The 20560-nt window shown below is 33.8% G+C and overlaps 3 protein-coding genes across 3 annotated transcripts; all 3 read left to right on the top strand.

The window, feature by feature from the left end:
* The first annotated feature begins 8197 nt into the window (after window positions 1-8197).
* Window positions 8198-13340, top strand: LOC125220015 (uncharacterized). The gene is made up of 14 exons (XM_048122123.2): window positions 8198-8720; window positions 8824-8888; window positions 9471-10343; window positions 10449-10512; window positions 10583-10645; window positions 10831-10894; window positions 10996-11089; window positions 11161-11244; window positions 11331-11420; window positions 11556-12018; window positions 12228-12289; window positions 12515-12624; window positions 12696-12783; window positions 12854-13340. The coding sequence occupies exons 1-14, from the start codon at window positions 8312-8314 to the stop codon at window positions 13106-13108; spliced, it is 2784 nt and encodes a 927-aa protein (XP_047978080.1). The 5' UTR covers window positions 8198-8311; the 3' UTR covers window positions 13109-13340.
* A 1568-nt stretch (window positions 13341-14908) lies between these two features.
* On the top strand, window positions 14909-17670 carry LOC125224149 (bax inhibitor 1-like). The gene is made up of 6 exons (XM_048127507.2): window positions 14909-15093; window positions 15728-15871; window positions 15975-16066; window positions 16908-17094; window positions 17198-17353; window positions 17445-17670. The coding sequence occupies exons 1-6, from the start codon at window positions 14977-14979 to the stop codon at window positions 17493-17495; spliced, it is 747 nt and encodes a 248-aa protein (XP_047983464.1). The 5' UTR covers window positions 14909-14976; the 3' UTR covers window positions 17496-17670.
* Window positions 17671-18175: 505 nt separating this feature from the next.
* LOC125224150 (uncharacterized) lies at window positions 18176-19599 on the top strand. The gene is made up of 4 exons (XM_089062295.1): window positions 18176-18202; window positions 18413-18637; window positions 19083-19259; window positions 19344-19599. Exons 1-4 carry the CDS (start codon window positions 18176-18178, stop codon window positions 19401-19403), a joined length of 489 nt encoding a protein of 162 aa, XP_088918421.1. The 3' UTR covers window positions 19404-19599.
* Window positions 19600-20560: the final 961 nt, after the last annotated feature.

Genomic DNA, 20560 nt, shown 5'->3' with positions numbered 1-20560 from the left:
ATTCCGACCAGAAGCTCCAAATATTAAACAGAGCCCGTCACTTTTAATTTTCATCATCTTCTCCAAAGAACTTGAGGCATTAAGTTATTGGATATTGGCATCTAATATCACGAAACTTTCAAAAAGTTGGGTTTTTCCCACGAACTTTAAAATTGGTAAATAATATCACGAACTTTACCCCGAGTTTGTTTTTTCCCATGAATGAAAAAATTCATGTTATTTTAATAGATTGAAGAACAATTTTGGAGGGTGTGCTTCAAGAAAAACTATCTTCAAAGATTGAAAAACTTGAAACTTTCAAAATTGTTGTCGAGAAGTTACGAAAAAAAATCGGTATCATAATATTATTTGTGGGAATTTTTTCATTCGTGGGAAAAAATAAACACGGGTAAAGTTTGTGATATTATTTGCCAATTTTAAAGTTTTTTGAAAAAATCCAACTTTTTGAAAGTTTGGTGATATTTGATGCCAATATCCCTTAAGTTATTGCTCATCATCTTCTTCAAATCACTTTTATTTTTATGATATGTTCATCTAGAACCATAATAGATACAACAATGAGGTTAGTTATTCCCTTCACCGGCGAGCCACATTCACGTGCTAATTTTGTAGGCACTTCGAAGGGTGGAATAATTGACCCATCGATTTAAAGTTGCTCCATATGTAGGGATCAATCTCTTAGCTATTTGGTTAAGAATTGACGAGTTTCATGCTACTCGATCATATCTTACCCCGTTAATTCTCTCCTTTTCAATTGTACATATACTTCTCAATTGATCAACTCCATATTCGAAAAAGGTCACATTTAATCTAGAAACTATTATCTCCGACTGCTAATGAGAGATTATTGAAAATTCTTGAACTGGCTAATCCAAATTGTGATACATAAAACTACAAAATCAAAAATCTTGAACAAAAGAAGAAAGAAAAAGGGCATATTAGGATTAACAGAATCATAAATCTTGAACAAAAGAAGAAAGAAAAGGGCATACTTGGATAAACAGAAGTGAAAAAAGGAAGATTATAAACAAGAGAGAACCAACGTCCAATGTACTATTTTATCATTTTAATTTGTTTATCAAAATCTCTTATTTTGCCTTTTTTTTTTTACAATTTCTATTTTGTAGTATCACAGTTTACAAGATCAACTCAGCGTTATATCAAATATCACAGTTCACAATATCAACTCAGCCTTATGTCAATTGATTTGAATCATGCCACGGAAAATTAACACAACTTAAAATAGAATTCATCTCTCACAATAGATTTTGCTGATTCTTAATGATCCATATTGAATTACTGTTATGGAAAATCAACACAGATTAAAATAGAAGTTCATGAGATATTTCTATCTCCCATAATCCAATTTTGTGCTTCAGGGTACTGAGAAATCTGCCCCAATATATTACCAAAAAAAAAATATTAGGTCTAATACATACTTGAGCACGACTTCCAATAGCAGAAGCATATGGAACCTTTTGCGTATTTTAAAGACTAAATTTATCTCCCATAGTTACAAGAGTATTTCTTTACTTATATTATGCACACTTTTTCGATATTATCACTTTTATGACAATTGAAAAATATCTCGAGAGGCGTATTTATTCATATGGCATATAGGTTAGTTATAAATTAATACAAAGAAATTATTTGAAGAGAGCAATAGAAAAGAAAAGAAAAATCCCTATGCTATGAAGGCGTTTCACGAGAGAATGTAATTTATTTAATTTCATTTTTACGTCTTTTCAAATATTTCCCACATATTTATAATATGTAGAGATGAAAGAGATATCTAGAAAGTAAATCATTTAACAAGAGAATGTAATTCTTTTAATTCTTCATTTTAATTTCTAATCAAATATTCTCCACATATCTATAATATGTAGAGATGAGAAAATATATCTAGAAAGTAAATTTGGAAAACAAATTAAATCCTAACTACTATGGAAGACAAATCAAATCCTAACAACTAAAAACCACAAATAATAAAATATAACTAAATAAGTATACTGATATTATTAGCTTCTTTCCAAAATAAAATAAAAGTCTAGATCATATCAACTCCCCGCAGTTGAAAACCATATTGTTATGGAAGTCAAAAAAATAATCTTTCATCTCGGTGTTGTTGTTTTGATCATTGTTTGCAATTAAAATTATATCATTTAGCTGGCATGAAACTTCTTCAGTAACGTAACCAATGATGACATAAAGAGTTTTGAGCTATGGAATTTTGGAGGAAATTTGGTTTCCATTGTAGCAATTGCCTTTGTCATTTAATTGAGAATTGCGTCATCTCGGTAAAGATGACAGTGGATGGATCAAATTTTTAATAAACAGCTTCCATAAATCTCGCCATGAGCAATCAAGATTCAAGCTTAGATAGTCATGGAACCATTCAGATGTTGGATGGTAAATTTTCCCACAAAGAGCAATCAGTCGGTATCAAATAACTTGATATAATTAAAATTTTATTGAATATCTAAAGTCCATCTTACGAGGTTAACACTAGTGAACCAAAGGGCACAAGGGGAGCTTAATAGCACGGTGGACATGGTGGGAGAAGAGTACATTAGTGAAAGCACCAATTGATAGTTATTAATTTTATAAGAGAAATTATTTGAAGAGAGCAAAAGAAAAAGAAAATCTCAAATTTTGTTGGGGAGATATATTAAGGATAGGATACATATTAGCATACAGGGACGTGATCAATTACTAACTTTATCTAAATTGCTAACTACAACTAATTAGATATCATATGATCTTTAGAGATCTAGTGGTCTATATTTTGCCATGTGTAAATTCGTTTTGTTATTATTAAAATTTAAAGAGATAAGAATATCTACCAAATTTAGGGTTTTGGATCAAAATGCAGTGGCGGACGCAGAAAATATTAGTGGTAGGGGCTTCACTATATATATATATATATATATATATATATAGAGTTGTAATCAATGTCGAACCCTTCTTAAAGACCGAACTAGAGAACAAATCTGGGCCATAAGATCTAGTTTTTTGATGAGATATGTTGTTGTGTAAATTTTTTTCGCTCTTCATTACAAGCCAATTTTACTTCATTGTATAGGTTTATTACTTCATTCTGTACGTAATGCATTGAAACTACAACATGTTTTTACTTGCTTCAAGTAGGTTTTGAAATGATTTAACATATGCTTCGTTCGAATTCATTGACATGAGTTTTTACTTTATTCACATTAAAAAATGCAATTTATTCAAGTGAATTTATTACTTCATTCAGAAACGTTATTACTTCATTAGATAAGGTTTTTATTTCATTCCAGTAGGACTTCAAATGCTTCTACACATACTTCATTCATATAATTTATTATATTATTCCATGTGTTTATTACACCATATCAACGTCGTAGCGGTGGTGATAGATATTGTAGAGAGAAAGAACGGCACGCGACGGCGAAACTGCATTTACGTACTAGAATGAAGTAATAATCCTATTATAATGAAGTAAAAACCTACCGGAATGAAGTAATATATTCTGGAATGAAGTTAAATATTCGTAACGTGTTAGTATGACTTATTTACCTTCGGATGAATAATAAAAGACCGGTGATGAAGGAGAAAATAATTTATAAATTTTTGAATCTCATCCATAAAAAACTAGATCTAAAAACCCTAATTTGGTATGGTTCGGTGGTTCGGTCTTTAAGAGTGGGTTTGTGGATAATGGGACTCTATATATATATATATATATATATATATTCGTCTGGTCTCTACTAGAAGTCTCATTTCATATTTACTATTTTTGGCAAAAGGACTGCATATTCCACTAACTCACTCTACTTACATTTTATTACAAAATTAATATATAAAAGTATGATCCATATTTCACTAACTTTTTCTAACACTTTCAATTATAAAATTAAACAATTTCTTAATACCGATAAAAAATAGAATTTCTAATGAGGAACATGGGAGTACATCACAAAAAAGTTTCATACAACAAGTTTAACAGATTATAAGAAAAATATACTAGGAGTACTACATAAAAACTAGTTCATTATACCAAAAGAACAAAATGCCCATGTTAGAGCACTCCCAATGCTCTCCCTAAAAACTCCCTTATTTCTCCCTAACTCCTGCCACATCAGCGCCACATCAGCACCAAAATTTATCCCCAGTTTTTAGCCAACTTTTAGCCAACTGCTCCAATGGTTTCTCCCTTATTTCTCCCTCATTTCTCCCTAACTCAACATTTCATTTTTACATCATCATTTTTAATATTGTTTAATTTTCCCTACAAATGTGTTTAATAAATAGATTTATAATGAACAATTCATCGTTGTATTAATCATTGGAAAATATAATACAACGAGAAAAAAAAAACTACAAATAAAAACCATAAAAAACAAAGATTTAAAAAAACAAAGATTTAAAAAAAAAACTACAAATAAAAATCATAAAAAACAAAGATTTAAAAAACAAAGATTTTAAAAAAACTACAAATAAAAACCATAAAAACAAAGATTTAAAAAACAAAGATTTAAAAAAAAAAAAAAAATTATCGCCGATTTATCGCCGAATCGCGCCCACAGTGGGCGGCGATGATTCGGCGATAAATCGGCGATAATAAGGGAGTTTTATCGCCGAATTCACTCCAACGCCCGGCGATAATCCGGCGATAATCGGCGATTTTTCGCCGGATTTAACGCCGACCCATTGGGAGTGCTCTTATATTATATAGTACTCCCTCCGTCCCATTTTAGGAGTCCCGGTTTACCATTTTCGGATGTCCCACTTTAGGAGTTTCAGTTGAAATATTCCATAAATGGCATTAGGCCTCATATTCCACTAACCTTTTTTCACTCACATTTAATTATAAAACTAATAAAAAAAAGTAGGACCCACATTCCGCTATCTATTTTCACCAACTTTTCTTTACATTTCTTGATACCCATGCCGAACTCAACCGGAACTTCTAAAAATATGCCGAACTCAACCGGAACTTCTAAAAATGGGACGGAGGGAGTACTATTTATTTTGCTAAAACAATGACAATTAAATTTTATGTATTGGTGGCTTTGGAACAAACAAAAATCAATACACACATTTTTAATAAATAGTATATTTAATTTTTGCTTGAATAAAGCCGCTAAGACTGATCAAGTAGTTAAATTTGGATGGATTATGGAATTTTATTTATGCAATTTAACCATACTAGGTGTAAATTTGAATTTTTGCTCAATTTATGCGATTTAACTTCAAGTGGAGACATGACAGCTATAAGCCTATAACTTTACTAGTAATTTTAAAGTGACTACAAGGAGTATAATATTATTATACTTAAATTTTTTGTAAAGAGATCTTCTTCCCGAAGCTCTACGGCAGCCATTTTTGCATTCATTTTTCTTCTCTGCAAATTTCTGATTCACAAATTAGATCAGCCCCCTCATATGATTCAGCTTCCAGCGATTTAGTGTTCAATCATGTTTGTTTAGGAAGGGCTAAGAATTGTTTTAAATAACATTCAACAAATCTAAAAGTAGAAAAGATATGAAAAAAATCTAGTTGGGGAGGGCTTAAGGCCCTCGTTCCCTCTTACTGTGTCCGCCACTGTAAAAATGTCTGTATTAAAATTTAAACATATCAATACGATGCCTTGAATATGTCAACACAATTTCGAATTGACATTTTATACATGTATTATGTTCACGTATCATATTGACATTAACTATTTCATGAAAAATACGAAAATTTAAGATTTTTTTTTCAAATTTTGAAATCGAAACATATGTGTTAGACTCCTTATAAAATTATCTTTAATTTGATATATATTGTGTGAAAAAATAATTTAAATTGAGATAGTTATTTACATTAAATATTATGAGATATTTTTTAAAAGTTAGTTATAACTAATTTGTTGTTAATTGACATAAATACTCTAATTTTATTCACTGTATTTATACTCGGAATTGAATGATGATGATGTGTCTATCATTTAATTGTAGTTAGCAATATAACACACCCTTTAGCATACAAATAGGATCTAGAGATATAATAGAGATGGGGTGTGATCCGTTGCTAACTTTTCTTAAATTGCTAACTTGCTAACTCATCAACGTAGTGTATTAAAAATGTCAACACGATGATACTGAAATGTCAACATAAACTTAAGTTGATATTTTAATACATTGTGTTGACATTAATATTTAAATGTCAACACAGTTTATTAAAATGTCAACACAAATATGTGTTGACATTTTAATGTGATCGTGTTGATATTTTTAATACACTATGTTGATGAGTTAGCAAGTTAGCAATTTAAGAAAAGTTAACATTATAACGCACTAATAGAAATATATACAAATCTTATAGATTTGAATGAGAAGATGCATCCTTGTACAATTCGACTCCTATAAAGAGAACTTTATGTAATATATACTACTCTTTCCGTTCCATACTACTTGCAATTTTCATCTTTAGTCTTTACCGCTTAAATATTTAAGCATAAGTAATTAATGTGATAAAATTAGAATTTCAAGTACTCCTTCCATCCCAACCTAAGTGAGATGTTTAATTTTCGCATTTGTTTTGAAAAAATAATGATAAAACCTGTTTTAAAAAAGTAATGATAAATAGTTAGAGCTGAAATAAAATTAAGACAAAGAACAATATAGAAGAGACTAGTATGGCTGTATGGGACGGATGGAGTATTATTCAATCTTAACGTAATCCTCTAGTTCCTAAAACCAATATGGCATCAATTAACAGCCAGGACTCCGAACCTGGAATGACTTCATCACCATCCACATTATCATAGCCGAGCCAAACCAACAAAAAAACCACAATTTTTGTCCAAACCCTTAGCCAAAATACATTAAATAGCCGCCAAAATTACCCTACACCTAACCCAATATTCTGATCAGCAAATAATTACATAATCCTCAAAAATATCCAGCCAAAGCCTACATATCAAGATAACAAAAACATGTCAAATAATAATAACAACGAATTAACACATCAAATTGCCAATCTCCTCCAAAATAGCCTCAACCTGCTTTCAAACTCACAACCACCAAATACACGAGATAACCTATCCATTGGATGGAAATAATTAACCACTTTGGGCGACTTTGAAGAGACAACACGACCATTGAGTTTTTACGTGGCTGATCCAGAATATCGAGCCATGGTTGGAGCTTTTTTATTGATACATGAATTAAAATTTTTTAAAGGCAGTGCTATGAAGAATTCTAAACGTAGAACTTTGGTCTCAGACAATATCGAACTTTGATCCCAGACATTATCTCTTTGTCGCTTTACCAATTCACACACACAAAATTTGAAGGACACTTTAGTTGCCTGAATAATACTTCATTCGTCCCACAATAAGAGCATCCACAATAGGAGTAGACTAGCATCCCAACCTAAAACTCCCTCTCCCACACATCATGCTCTTCCAACAGCTTAGCCAATCTAGCTAGCAACAATCCAGCGAATGCCCTAGCCCAACAAATATAAATGACAAATACGAATTTAAATTGGACAAAAAAATTAAGAAAGTTCAAATGTATTAATTTTAATAATAATAATGAAAAAAATTGGCTAGCCGCGCACTCATCCACGCCCTAGCTCTAGGGCGTTTTTTTATTCTTCCTCTTGGCTAGCCTACCGCAATAGCAGACTAGCCGAGCGCCTAGCCGCATGCCGATGGATAGGGCACCGGCTAGTCCACTATTGTGTCTAAGAGTCCTATTTTTTTATTAAAGTCCGTCTCACAATAAGAGTCATATTTTACTTTTATTGGTAAGTAGACCCTATATTTTAACAACTTATTCCACTTATATTTTATTATAAAATTAATATATTACATATATATATATATATAAGTGAGACTCATATTCCACTAATTTATTCAACTTTTCTTTATCATAACTAAAGGATAGAGGAAGTAGTCTTTAAACAAAGGGGGTGAAGAAGAAAAATTGAAAAGAAAGACAAAATTTCTAAATGTGAATTTCGAGTAATTCTTTGATCGTAAAAAAAGATTATGAGATAGACTTCGATAATTAATTCACCATTTATTTATAATAAAAATTTAATTAAAAAATTACTCTAATCCTATATTTATTTTTTTACAGTATAAGTAGTATTTTGTCAAATAAAAAATCTCCAGAAAATACACTGAAATGGCTGGCGGGAAAGCCACGGCCAAGTTTGAAATCCTTCCATAATCTACACCCAAATCCCTAACTTGCCGCATTCTTATCCTCATCAATCACAAACCACTTTTCCTCTCTATCATTTTTGGTCTGGACTTTCCCGGATCTGACAACTGATGGAAGCTCACCCGCTCAAATCTGACGCCGCCGCCGCCGCCGCCGCCTGGCAGTTGCTCGGCCTTTTGCTCGCCCAGGGCCGCCCCGCCCATCCATCCGAGCTGGCTTTCCGTTCTACTCCAGATTTCATACGCTTCCTCTGCTCAATCCCTAATTCCCCCATCAGTCTCGATGATGAAGATCTCGTCACCTTCTCGCAAATCGGACTTGCTGCTCTCGCCCAATTCCTATCTAATTCGGGTTTGATTTCAACATACTTGGATTTGCCAACCTTTGTGCCGCGCTTGTTGGCAAATGTTAGATCAAATTCCTTAGTGAGGACGCATTGTAGAAAAAGAAAGTTTGAGGCACTGGAGCTTGAGGATTTTCTGATTATGAAGAAGAAGAGGTTTCACCTGGATTTAGATGGTAAAAATTCTCTCTCTCTCTCTCTCGCTATCTCTTAATAGTTGTGAGCTGCATTGTTTTCATGTTTTGTGTTTCACTTTGAATTCATCTGATGAAATGACAGATGAAAAGAGCTCAAACCAGATGGCGATAAAAATCCCCAATAAATTTCAGAATGTGGACACTCAAGTAAGTTTGGGGAGCTAATTTGTGTATTTGTTCTGACACTTGTGATAATGCTTAAGTTGCGTAAAGGTTACATTTGCAACTGCTGAAGCTTTACTGATATGCAATATGTGATTTGCTGTAACTCTTAGTTAAAACATATTCTCTGACTATTAGGATAATAGGTCATAGGTACCATGGATGAAATGAATCATAATTTCAGTAGTCAAATATATTGAGGATAGTATCGAAAGTATTCATATTCTGCATCAAAATGTACTTAGATTTTGGGGGAGCCTTGGTGTTGCTTAAAATTAATTCAGTGCTCAGGATGTGCTCTCTTGCACTCGAGCATGTTTAAGGCTGTGTGTCTTTGTGCTGGCCTACCATACAAAAGTATTGTGTGTCTGCTTTAATTGTTGGTTTGCCCATTGCTTAAAAGATCCATTTGAAGCTTATTGTTCATTGTTATCTCACATTTTCCGGGCTTCACTTGAATTAAGTATTTACAGCATGCATCTCCTAATTGATTTGATCTCTAATTGGCATTGGCTTACTGGAACATTGCACTGATTTTCAATGGCGTTATACTGCACCGTTTTTCAGGGAATTGAGACATTATCAAGCCTGCCCTCACTCTCATCTTCTGACAGCTTGAAACTTAAAAGTGACATGTTTATACCTATAGTGCATAGAAAGTTAGAATGCAACTTTGAAGTTGATGGTGCTTCTGAACATATTGCAGACAAAATTTCGAATAACTGTTTACATAGAATGAATTTTAAGTCATACTTTCTTGATCTTGGTAGTAGTCCATATAAACACCAAATACAGACAGAAGAATTATTAAATTCTGTCCCTTCTCCAAAGAAGCTACCACATTCATTGAGTAGTATTAATTTTGAAGAAGGGGGTGGAATTGGTGACACTGTTTCAGTACACCCTGTAAACTCCATAACTATTTCTGCATCATCTAAGGCGGAAATAGATGAGCAGATGACAGCTACACACAAAAGAACTGATGCTATTATTCAAGGGTGTGATTCATTGACTGAAGCCATTGATGGAAAAATAAAGGAAGTTTTTCTACATGGTTCTGGTGGTTGCAAAGGCCATAAGCAGCATCAGCAATTAGATAGAATCCGCAAAACTAAGTATGACAAAGATTATCCTGAACAGGCTCTGCCCAAATCCTATAATAAGGGTCACATTTCCAGCAGACAAAGAACAGAAAGCCAGGGAGACATGGTGAATCATTCCATCAAGCATTCCTCTGCCCTCGATCCTGATAGGAAAAAACCTATCTCCCCCACAAATCGCAAGCGTCTTACTGGTAAAAGTCAAGAACAATGTAAAAGAGATAAAAACCCAGTTTCTGTACAGCAAACGAAAAAGGTCGATTGTGACCACATTGTAAATGCAAAAGAGAAGTGGGATGCATCATTTGAGAATAGGGATAAGCCTTCCTCCACATCCAACGTAAGCTCTCACCTAAGATTTTATGGGCTGACTAGTATGAATGTATATTTGCTTCCATAAATTTATAGTACTACAGAAGAATTGAGATGTATACATGCTTTGCAGAATGCTCAGCAAGTACCTTTTCCGGAATTTGAGTCATTTATTGTGGAACAAGAAGAGGGTTCAGGTATCCTTTGACTGTTAGAGACTCATTTTTCATGTGTTATAGATCTAAGTTTTTCTCTTATTTTATGCAGGAGGTTATGGCACAGTTTACCGGGCAAGAAGGAAAGCTGATGGAGTAATATTTGCCATCAAATGTAGGAGCTTACCATCTCGTTTTAGCCTTCTCTATTATTTTGATATTTAGTCATGTACTTTTTCTGTTAAATCATGCATCCTGCATCTTATTGTGTGTAGTTTCTAATGTTGCTGAGCCTACTTACTGCTCTTATTCATTTTGCGCATTATGGCTACTTTAACTTTTGTTTTAATGGTTTTCCAGGTCCTCATGTCAACGCCAATAAAAATTCTGTGAACAATGAGATAAAAATGCTAGAGAGATTGGGGTAAACTATAGTTGCAATATATTTAATTCTTAACACATCCCAGTTCTTCTGTAAATTTATTTTGGCAGTGCTAATGCTTTGTTTATTATGCTTAATGGCAGGGGAAAAAACTTTGTGATAAAGTATGAAGGTTCATTTAAGAGTAAGAGTGCTGATTGTCTTGTTCTCCAACATGTTCAGCATGATAGACCTGAGGTATTCATCATCACTTTAATCCTTTGTCTGTAATAGACCTTGTTCTCTTGTGACAGTATCTCAACTTGCAGATCCTGAAAAGACAAATGACTGTTGCTGACCTACAGTGGTATGCATATTGTCTGTTCAAAGCCCTTGCTGGTCTACATAGGCAGGTCAGAAAATAAGTGGAGATACATGCAGTTCAATTCTTTCGGAAGGAAAAAATGAAAATAAAATTTGACCACTCTTGTGCTTACAGGGAATTGTTCACAGAGATGTTAAACCTGGAAACTTTCTTTACTCTTGCAAGGTCAGCAAGGGTTACCTGATTGATTTCAATCTTGCATTGGTAAGACATTGCTCCTGAAGATTTTTCCCCTCTATCTCCAACTTCTAATGTCATGTGTTCATCTTCCCTCACAATTTGAAGAACCGAATCTGATTTATCATGTTTTAGTAAAATTTTTTATTGTATGATCAACAGGATATGCGCAAAAAGTATGGAACAGTCAGTAAGTTAATGGATGTGACATACGTAAACACAGTAAACAAAAATGCTGGAAAAGCCTGTAAATCCCTTCTACCTCCTGGGAACTTGAAAAGAAAGGTTATCGCTGAAGCTAGCAGCAGGAATATCATGAAAAGTCAGGGTGCTGATGGTTCTGGGATAACTTCTGCAAAAGATGCAACAAGCACTATAACAGCGTCTGCAGAAAGGTTTAGAGAACCATTACCATGCAAAGGTAGAAAGGAGCTGTTAAGCCTGGCGCAGGACGCCATGCAGGTGCAGGGTGGAAATCATGGATCTGTCGATGCTCCCAAATCAAAGAGAAAAAGAGTTGCTGCACCTAGTGGGGATGCATGTAACAAACTTTTGCATGTCACTCCAATGCCACTGTATGCCAATGGAAAGACCGTTTGTGGGGCTGGATTACTTAAAACCAAAGGTTCTCTGCTCCTTTTGTTAATCATGTGTGATTTGTTGGCTGATTTCATTAATTGAAATATCTGAGCTGGGATTTACTAATCATCTGCGGGGCTGCCGGGCTGGGATTCAGTAATCCTTACTTGTTAGCTGAATTCATTAATTGAAATATCAGAGCTTTTATGTACACGGGTTTTAACTGATAATAATTGTTTAATACTTTGTTTATAGGAGATGGGAAGCCTGCCAGAGAGGGTCCTTGTGCAGGAACTAAAGGCTTTAAGGCTCCAGAAGTAAGTTGTTTGAACGTTTTTCTTTATTATTTTACTCATTTCTTCCCGATTTGTGGTAAAATGGAACCTACTTTTTTTACTTCAAAACAGTTTGCTAAAATAAAATGCAAGTGCATTCAGTAATCATAAATCAGAGAAATTTGTCTCAGATAAATACATCATTAAAATTTCAAGGAATGAAACTTTGCTTTCCATTATAAGCTAAATGGCCATCATGCTTTCCAGGTATTATTCAGATCTCTACATCAAGGTCCTAAGTCTGATATTTGGTCAGCTGGAGTGACCTTGCTGTACCTGATGATTGGCAGAACACCTTTCACTGGCGATGCCGAGCAGTAAGAATTACGGACACTAGCAACTTAAACTTAATTCATTTGGACTTTCATTCTAACAGTGGCATGAACAGGAACATAAAAGAGATAGCAAAGTTAAGGGGGAGTGAAGCTCTCTGGGAAATCGCAAAGCTGCACAACCAAGAATCATTATTTCCAATGGTACAAATAATACAAAGTCTTAGTCATACTCCCATTTTGCTCAAGACTTGTAAGATTCTTTCTGTAACAGGACCTGCTCGATGTAAGATACATGGCACCAATAACTCTTCAGGATTGGTGTGCACAAAATGCACGACGACAAGATTTCTTTGATGCCATGCCAAGTTCACTATTTGATCTCGTAGATAAGTGTTTAATGGTGAATCCACGACAGAGGATCACTGCAGATGAAGCTCTTGCACATGACTTTTTTGCTCCTTGCCGTAAGGCTCTCAGAAGCCACCGGCTGCAAAGGCAAGCACAGGCCGAAGCTGTCGTGGAATAGGAGTATCTACACAACCGTTAACAGATACACTTATAATCCATTTACAATACAAAATAGGTCGTTAGTAGTTACATTTAGTGTAGAGCTTATACCTCTGTTGTCTTTTCTTTCTTCCTTCTATGTCTGTCGTATCAAGGCAATTTTAAATGTTTGTTTGGTAGAAATTTGCATGTATATAGCCACACCAAAAGAGGTAATGATAATTCATTTTTCTGCTGGATTCTCATTTTCATTTCCTTTCTAAATCTGAGCTCCATTTCCTTTCTTTCACTCTGTGAATTTAAAATACGATAATAAACATGAATTATATAGGGAATGACCCAACATTTGATTCGCTTAAATGAGAGTGGGCGTATCACGTAGTAGAAATTTTTCAAAGTGTGGCAAGTGTCACATTTCTAATGTATGCTAGATAGCGACATAACTGATCCTCATTTTGTTATTTTGAATTATTAATATCAAATTTATCGTTGAATAGATCATGACATGAACCGTACAGTTGATGATATGGCCTGCTGTGATTGGTAATTGTGCGTTGTGCGAAGATATGTTATAAATACATTCTAGTAGGAATATTAGAGCATCTATGATGGGTTTAGGCTAGCCACAAACTACTCCTGCCATATTATCAGCCTAAAATTCCTCCTGCCACATCATCAGGACAAACAACCACAATAAACAAAATTAAAAAAACAACTAAATTTACGGAATTCAACACAAAATACGAAATTAAATTTACGACACATATACGAGAAAATTCATTAATTTCATTTTTTTTAAAAAATACATTAATTAAAAAAAATACATAATTAAAGAAAACGGGAATCCAAACACGAGCCCCTCCTCACTCTACTCATCACTAATTTATAAAAAAATACATTAAAAATATAATAAAAAATGCATAAAAAATTACATAAAAAATACATTAAAATAATGCAATAAATAAAAAAAATCCATGAAAAAAAACATTAAAAAAATGCAACCAGCTAGCCGAAATTGAGCCTACTATGACGGCTAGCGCATCGGCCAGTGGATCAGCTAGCCCCCGCGAATCGGCTAGAGCTCGCCAATCGGCTAGTCTAAATTGCCGCAATGGACCATTGTGAATGCTCTTAATGTACTGCTATTCCCCAAATTCAAATATAACTCATCTATAATTGTTGACAACTAACTTAGAAATCTAGAATACTCCACATTTTATCTAAAAGTTGAAATGTTGATAAAATTGAATATTAAATAAAAAATATAAATGAAAGAAATAACATGTATTGTGATAAGGAAAGGACTCTTATCAAGTGAAGAAAATAGGAGAAAGTCATGAGGAAATCGAATCTCGTCAATAATCTAGAAACTAGAGTTTGCAAAGAAAATAAACGATAAAATAGAAAAGCAAAAAATTGATATTTATTATTTGATTAGAAAGAAATAACAATGTCACATATTTATAATTCTAGTAATTGAATGAGTAAGAAAATAGATATCCTGAAGATATAATAAATTAAAATAACTAATTAATAAAGATATATGGATCTTTATATTGATATGCACGTATCATATTGTCACTCGTCGAATGAGATTGATATGATATTCAACCTGATATGCAAACCGCCTGCGTAAAGTATGTAAAAATATAAAATAATTTATAGCAGTATTTAAAAATTAAAAGTTTTTTACGATTCAAATAAGAAAAGAATATAAAAATCTAATAAAATAAGACTAAAAATAAAATCTAAGTCCGCAGCATATGAATTCTCTACGAATATATCAATTCTCTACGAATATATATACCGATGTCTGCATCTTTAATTCAATTTATTTCATCAGATCAAAAAGCAACGACTCTCTCAAGACGAAGATAAGCTAAATCAATGGATTCGTTTTCTTCCTTCGTCGATTCGCAATCCTCCTCTCGTAACAGATGGAGTTATGATTCGCTCAAGAATTTCCGCCAGATTTCTCCCGTTGTTCAAACACATCTTAAACAGGTGTTTATTTCCTCGCCGATTCTCTGTTTTTTCAATTGATTAATTTCTTTGTTGTTTAAATCATTATGTTGTCAGCTTTCGCGCCGATGATTATGGTGTTTTGGTATGTGTACATTTTGACGTGCTGCGATTCAGGCAAAAACCTAATTGAATTTATTTCGATTTAATTTCCCTTTCCCCAAATTAGGCTCATGAGGGGTTTTTAGTATTGTTCAGAATTGGTTTTGATCATTGTCCTAGAATAGTTGCAGTTAGTTCCGGATGATTTAGTGATCGACGAGCTGTCAATACATTTTTCATAGTTTCGGTGGTTGAAGATAAACGTTGAATTTCGTTAATTCGAATGCATTCTTATTTGACTGTTTCCGGTTGTTCCGTTTCATATGTGGACGAAGTAAATTCTAGAACGTCGCTTCATCCTCTGAATCTCTGTTTTAGCAGTTTATGTTGCCAAGGAATGTGTGTTTTTCTTTTCATGCGAGTTCTTTTGCAGTTTTTGCGGATTAGTATTCACTGTATCTGATCATCAACAATGATATTGCCTTAGCTATGCTTTAAAGTTTGTTGAGCATCTATATTAATTTGAATTAAAAAAAAATGAGGGGTTTACTGTTATGGGGTTGCTTGATTTCAGGTGTATCTCTCTCTATGTTGCGCATTGCTGGCATCGGCAGTTGGTGTTTATCTCCACATTCTTTGGAACGTGGGTGGAATTCTCACTCTTCTTGGATGCATGGGCTGCATCTTTTGGCTGCTAGCTACTCCATTTCACCAAGAGGTTTTTCTCTTACAGTTGCTCCTTTTTTTTTCTTTTGTATATTGCTCAAAACTTTTGGTTTAGGTTTTTGGTTCTGATCCTTATATTATTTGATGATTGGCAGAAAAAGAAAGTATCCCTTCTCATGGCAGTTGCGCTCCTTGAAGGAGCCTCGATTGGTCCTCTGGTTAAACTGGCCATTGAATTTGACCCAAGGTATTAGTTATATGTGTTCCATAAGCGTGCATATGAGTTTGGAGATATACTTAAGACTGTTTTCTTATTGGATGCCACTGTTGATTTCATTTGGTCCATCAGAAATAAACTTTAATTGTTTAAAATCATCTCATCCGTTGTATATATCAGATATTTGTGTATTGTCTTTTTACTGCAGTACTTTGTCCGACATACTTTCTTTGGGTATCTGTGTTATGGATTGCTATGGATATTAAAATGTGAATGTTGACACCTGAAGCTTCATAATATCATATCTGACTGAATCATGTCTTTTCTTCTCCTCAGTTTCCTCCAAATATGGCACCAGTTATGTCTATCATTTTATCCCAACCTTTCTTCTCAAATGGTTTTTGTGAACTCACAAGTCTTTGTATATGGTTTTAATCAAATGGAAAGATGCATATATGCTCCCTGTCTTTCAATTTTTTTAATCGGATCCATGCATAATGAATCCCTTTACTTCCTTTTAATTAAAATTAAGTTCCTTCTGTACAATTTGAGTCTTTCACTTGTATGTGTATAAGTCATTTTGGTACTACTGGAATCATACCTTAATTTTGGCATAAACAGAAGTTGAACAATTACAAAGTTCTGTGACCAAATTTACGAAAAAGGAAGTAATTTAAGAACAATATGAAATATAGGTATAGTTCATCATAGTTATGAATAAGAGTGCAAATATTAATTCCAAAAACCTGGAAGTAGACTCTACTTTCCCAGTTCCACAATGCTGAATGTTGACAAGCTAACTATTACCTGTTCTCTGAGGTGGTAAATGGCTTGGACCAGTATACTGAAGTAGTCAAATTTTCATTTGCAGCATTTTGGTTAGTGCTTTTGTTGGTTGTTCTCTGGCCTTTGGTTGTTTTTCTGGAGCTGCAATGGTTGCTAGGCGTAGAGAGTACTTGTACCTTGGTGGTCTGCTTTCTTCCGGTCTCTCCATCCTACTTTGGTTGCACGTTGCATCCTCAATTTTCGGTGGTTCCATGGCCCTATTCAAATTTGAGGTATTGAATTGTGTTGTTCACTTGGATTAAAATACTGAAATGCATGCTTATAATCTTTTGAGAGTCTAAATCTAATTCCTTTCATGCTACTTGTGTGTCACAGTTGTATTTTGGACTGTTGGTGTTTGTGGGCTACATCGTAGTTGATACCCAGGATATAATTGAGAAAGCACACTTGGGAGACCTGGACTATGTGAATCATTCTCTTACCTTGTTTACTGATTTTGTTGGTGTCTTTGTACGAGTTCTTATCATTATGGTAAGTGTTGAAAATTATGAGAGTTGTCTATCTAATCTTTCTCTTCTTTATTTTTCATTGGCTTATTGTGAACTTCGATGATTTGTTGCAGTTGAAGAATGCATCTGAGAAAGAAGAAAAGAAGAAGAAGAGGAGGGACTGAGTTATCCCGAAATTGGAGAGAAGATGAACAGGGTTCTTCTTGGAAATAACACTTGTCTATAAAACTTGGTGTTTTTTGGTTGGTAAATTAGGTTACTACTTAGTTCTGCGTCCAGTACATTGAAATGGTTTATGGATACTTGACTTTTGATGATGGATTATGTTTGGTTTTGAAACCCAATGTGTATCTTTTTCACTACTCATGTTCATATCTTGTTTAGTTTAAAGTTGATTTACAATGAGTGCAGAGGAGCAGTCTTTTAGCAAGAAATGGGTGTTTAGAGGTTAACTAGACAAAGAATAAATTAGGAAATGAAATAAAGTAAGAGAGTATAGATTTTTTCAAAAGAAACGATTCAATTATTTTAGGATGGCCCAAAAAAAAGAACATAACTAAAACATGACAAATGACAACTGAATGGGATTTGAGAAAAACGTCCTAGTAGTAAAATAAACGGGTCCAACTATAGACAAAAATAATACTAGTAGTAAATGAATAATTAAAATTATACTCCATTGAGATTTTCTGTCATCTGCTGAAAATGGCAAAAAATAAGTTATTGAGATTCGTGTGAAGTTAGTCAATGCTGATGAAGTGAACGGCTAGCCTGCACTCCTTTTTGTAATCTTCTTCATTTGGAAATCCACATCTTTTTCATACTATATTAAACTAGTGAAAAAATGAATTTCTTGATTGGGCATTCTAACGTATGTTGAGTTAGACTTGTAACATTTCGATCCATCCAATGAGGACCCTCCCTTTGTCTCATTTCCTTGATTATACTATTAAAGAAAAACCTCTAATCTCTTCATAGTAGCAGAACAACCCCACTGTGCAACATGGTTATTTTCTCTTTCTCTTCTTCCATTAATTTATTATGTGTTGATGATTGATGGAAAATCTGAATGTTTGCGTAGACGACGAGCAAGTGGTGCAGAAACAGGGATGTTGTAGTGGTGGTTTATGCAGAGAGGAGGGTGAGGCAGAAGCGAGGCAGCCGGCGTAGGAATGTTGATGGCACTGCCAGAGTTAGAGGAAACAACAGAAGAGCTGAGCTTCTTGACTACGCCAAGCATCTCCGGTCTCCTGCAACTGTAACTGCACCTCAATCACCTCCACCATCTCACATCAAACAAAAACAGGTCAATCCATTTTCCATTTAGATCATACATAAGTTTTGTAACTTGTAAGTTTTAGAATTCAGCATGAGTCTATTTATTTTCTCTAGCTATCAACACTTGATTTTATGGAGTCCGATGCATGATCTGAAGGTAACGTTAGAAAGCTCTCGATCATATCTTTTTAATCATACCTATAAATTTTGATTTAATCACATGAAGTGGAAAATTACCTAGAGTTTATGTCATGAAGCCTTTTCTTCTTTTGCTCGAATTTGGAATCCTGCGCCCATACCATTGTCGAGAACTTTCCAACGATACCTTAGAATTCAGATTTTTGCACCAACTCTATCGAACTCCAAATAATCAAAGGGGCAATGAGAATTGGACTCTATCAAATTCCAAAACATACATAATGCATATATCAATAAAAAAAAAATGGGTTAAAAGAGTTTTTGTAAAATTCTAGGCTTTGGGTGCTGATGGAGGAAGAAAGCAAAACAATTTGAGTACTCCAACGTGTTCCAACAAATGGAGCTTTGTAGTAACAAGATTTCTGGGATGTATGAGGGGCCCCAAAACCACCAAAGATAAGAAGAAAAAGAATCATAAGAGCAATGTGAAAGCTCTTATACACAGTTTTCAGGTCAAATTTGGTCTTTACTTTTCACCATAAATTAGGTTCTTCAATATACAATGCCAATACTTAATTTTTCTCCACACTTTTTAGACAAAGAAACGGGGGAGCTTCGTATCAAAATTGCTTGCAGCGTTGCAGAAACGACGTTAGGAAAGACTCATCTCGAGTCGTGTGTTGCTTACACCGAGGTGAAGGAGATCTTCCAGCTAACAAGTTGAGTACTGCAGATTTAAGAGTTATTCTTAAAATTTAGCCTAAAGTTTGAGGTCATCATAGTACACTTTAATCTGAATTAACAAAAATTACTAATATAAATCATCAATACTTGTCTGTTTTGTTCACTTAATACATTGAGTCAATTAATATTTCTGGCCGATTGAATATTGCAGGCACAATCAAACTTAGCTCAACCATTTTCTTTGTTTTGTTCAATAATTCCATGGATCAATAGTTGTACGGGCCTGCTTTAAGATCACATATTTAATTAATTTACACTTGTAGCATGCATATTCAACAAGTTCTTTATATTTACATTGAAAACAATCAACCTTAAACAAGAACGCCAAAAACTCTCTTGGGAGGTAAATTTAAATAAAAACATTTATTTATTTCATGATAATACTCAGTCAACAAGATGACCTGACAATTAAATACTAATATAATGCTGTCACCTATTTATTTGATGGATATATAAAATTACCTAATTGAGCCGAGTCAGCAAAATCTAAGGCCTCGAGCTTAAGTGTCGTCCTTGCCGAAGTTGATTTTAGCTCAAGTTTGGTAGTAATTTTTTTGACCAATACCTCCATTCAACGTTTAGAATAAAGCAACACTTTATTTATATTGTAATAACTGCGGTGTGCTTCTCTTAGTGGAAATACGCTGAAAATTTTCTCTAAAACATCTTTGACTCCAATTGGTTTTATGATAAAGCCCCATGAATTTCTGTCATAATATTAGAATGAGATCTGATTGACTGAACCTGCAATATACTCCCTCCGTCTAAAAAAATAATCATATTTATGGATGACACGAGTGTTAATGAGAAATTGGTAAAATAAGAGAGAATAAAAAAAAGTAGATAAAATAAGAGATCCATCTATGGAGAAAAGTGAATAAAGTATGAGAGAAATGAGAAAAAGTAGATGTATGAGAAATAAACTTTCAATTTTTAGAAATAATATTATTTTTTTATGGACATTCTAACATGATAAAATGAGACTATTTTTCATGCAAAAAAAAAATATAAAGTTCTAAATTTGGGCTATTTTGATAGAGAGATGGTCCAATCGATTTAAAAAACTTTT

Source organism: Salvia hispanica, chromosome 1 (genome assembly GCF_029641045.1).
Source record: "Salvia hispanica isolate PSC_SH4W2 chromosome 1, Shi_PSC_v1, whole genome shotgun sequence".
Lineage (NCBI taxonomy): Eukaryota > Viridiplantae > Streptophyta > Magnoliopsida > Lamiales > Lamiaceae > Salvia > Salvia hispanica.
Note: the sequence above shows the minus strand (reverse complement) of the source record. Positions and strands in the feature narration are given on the sequence as shown.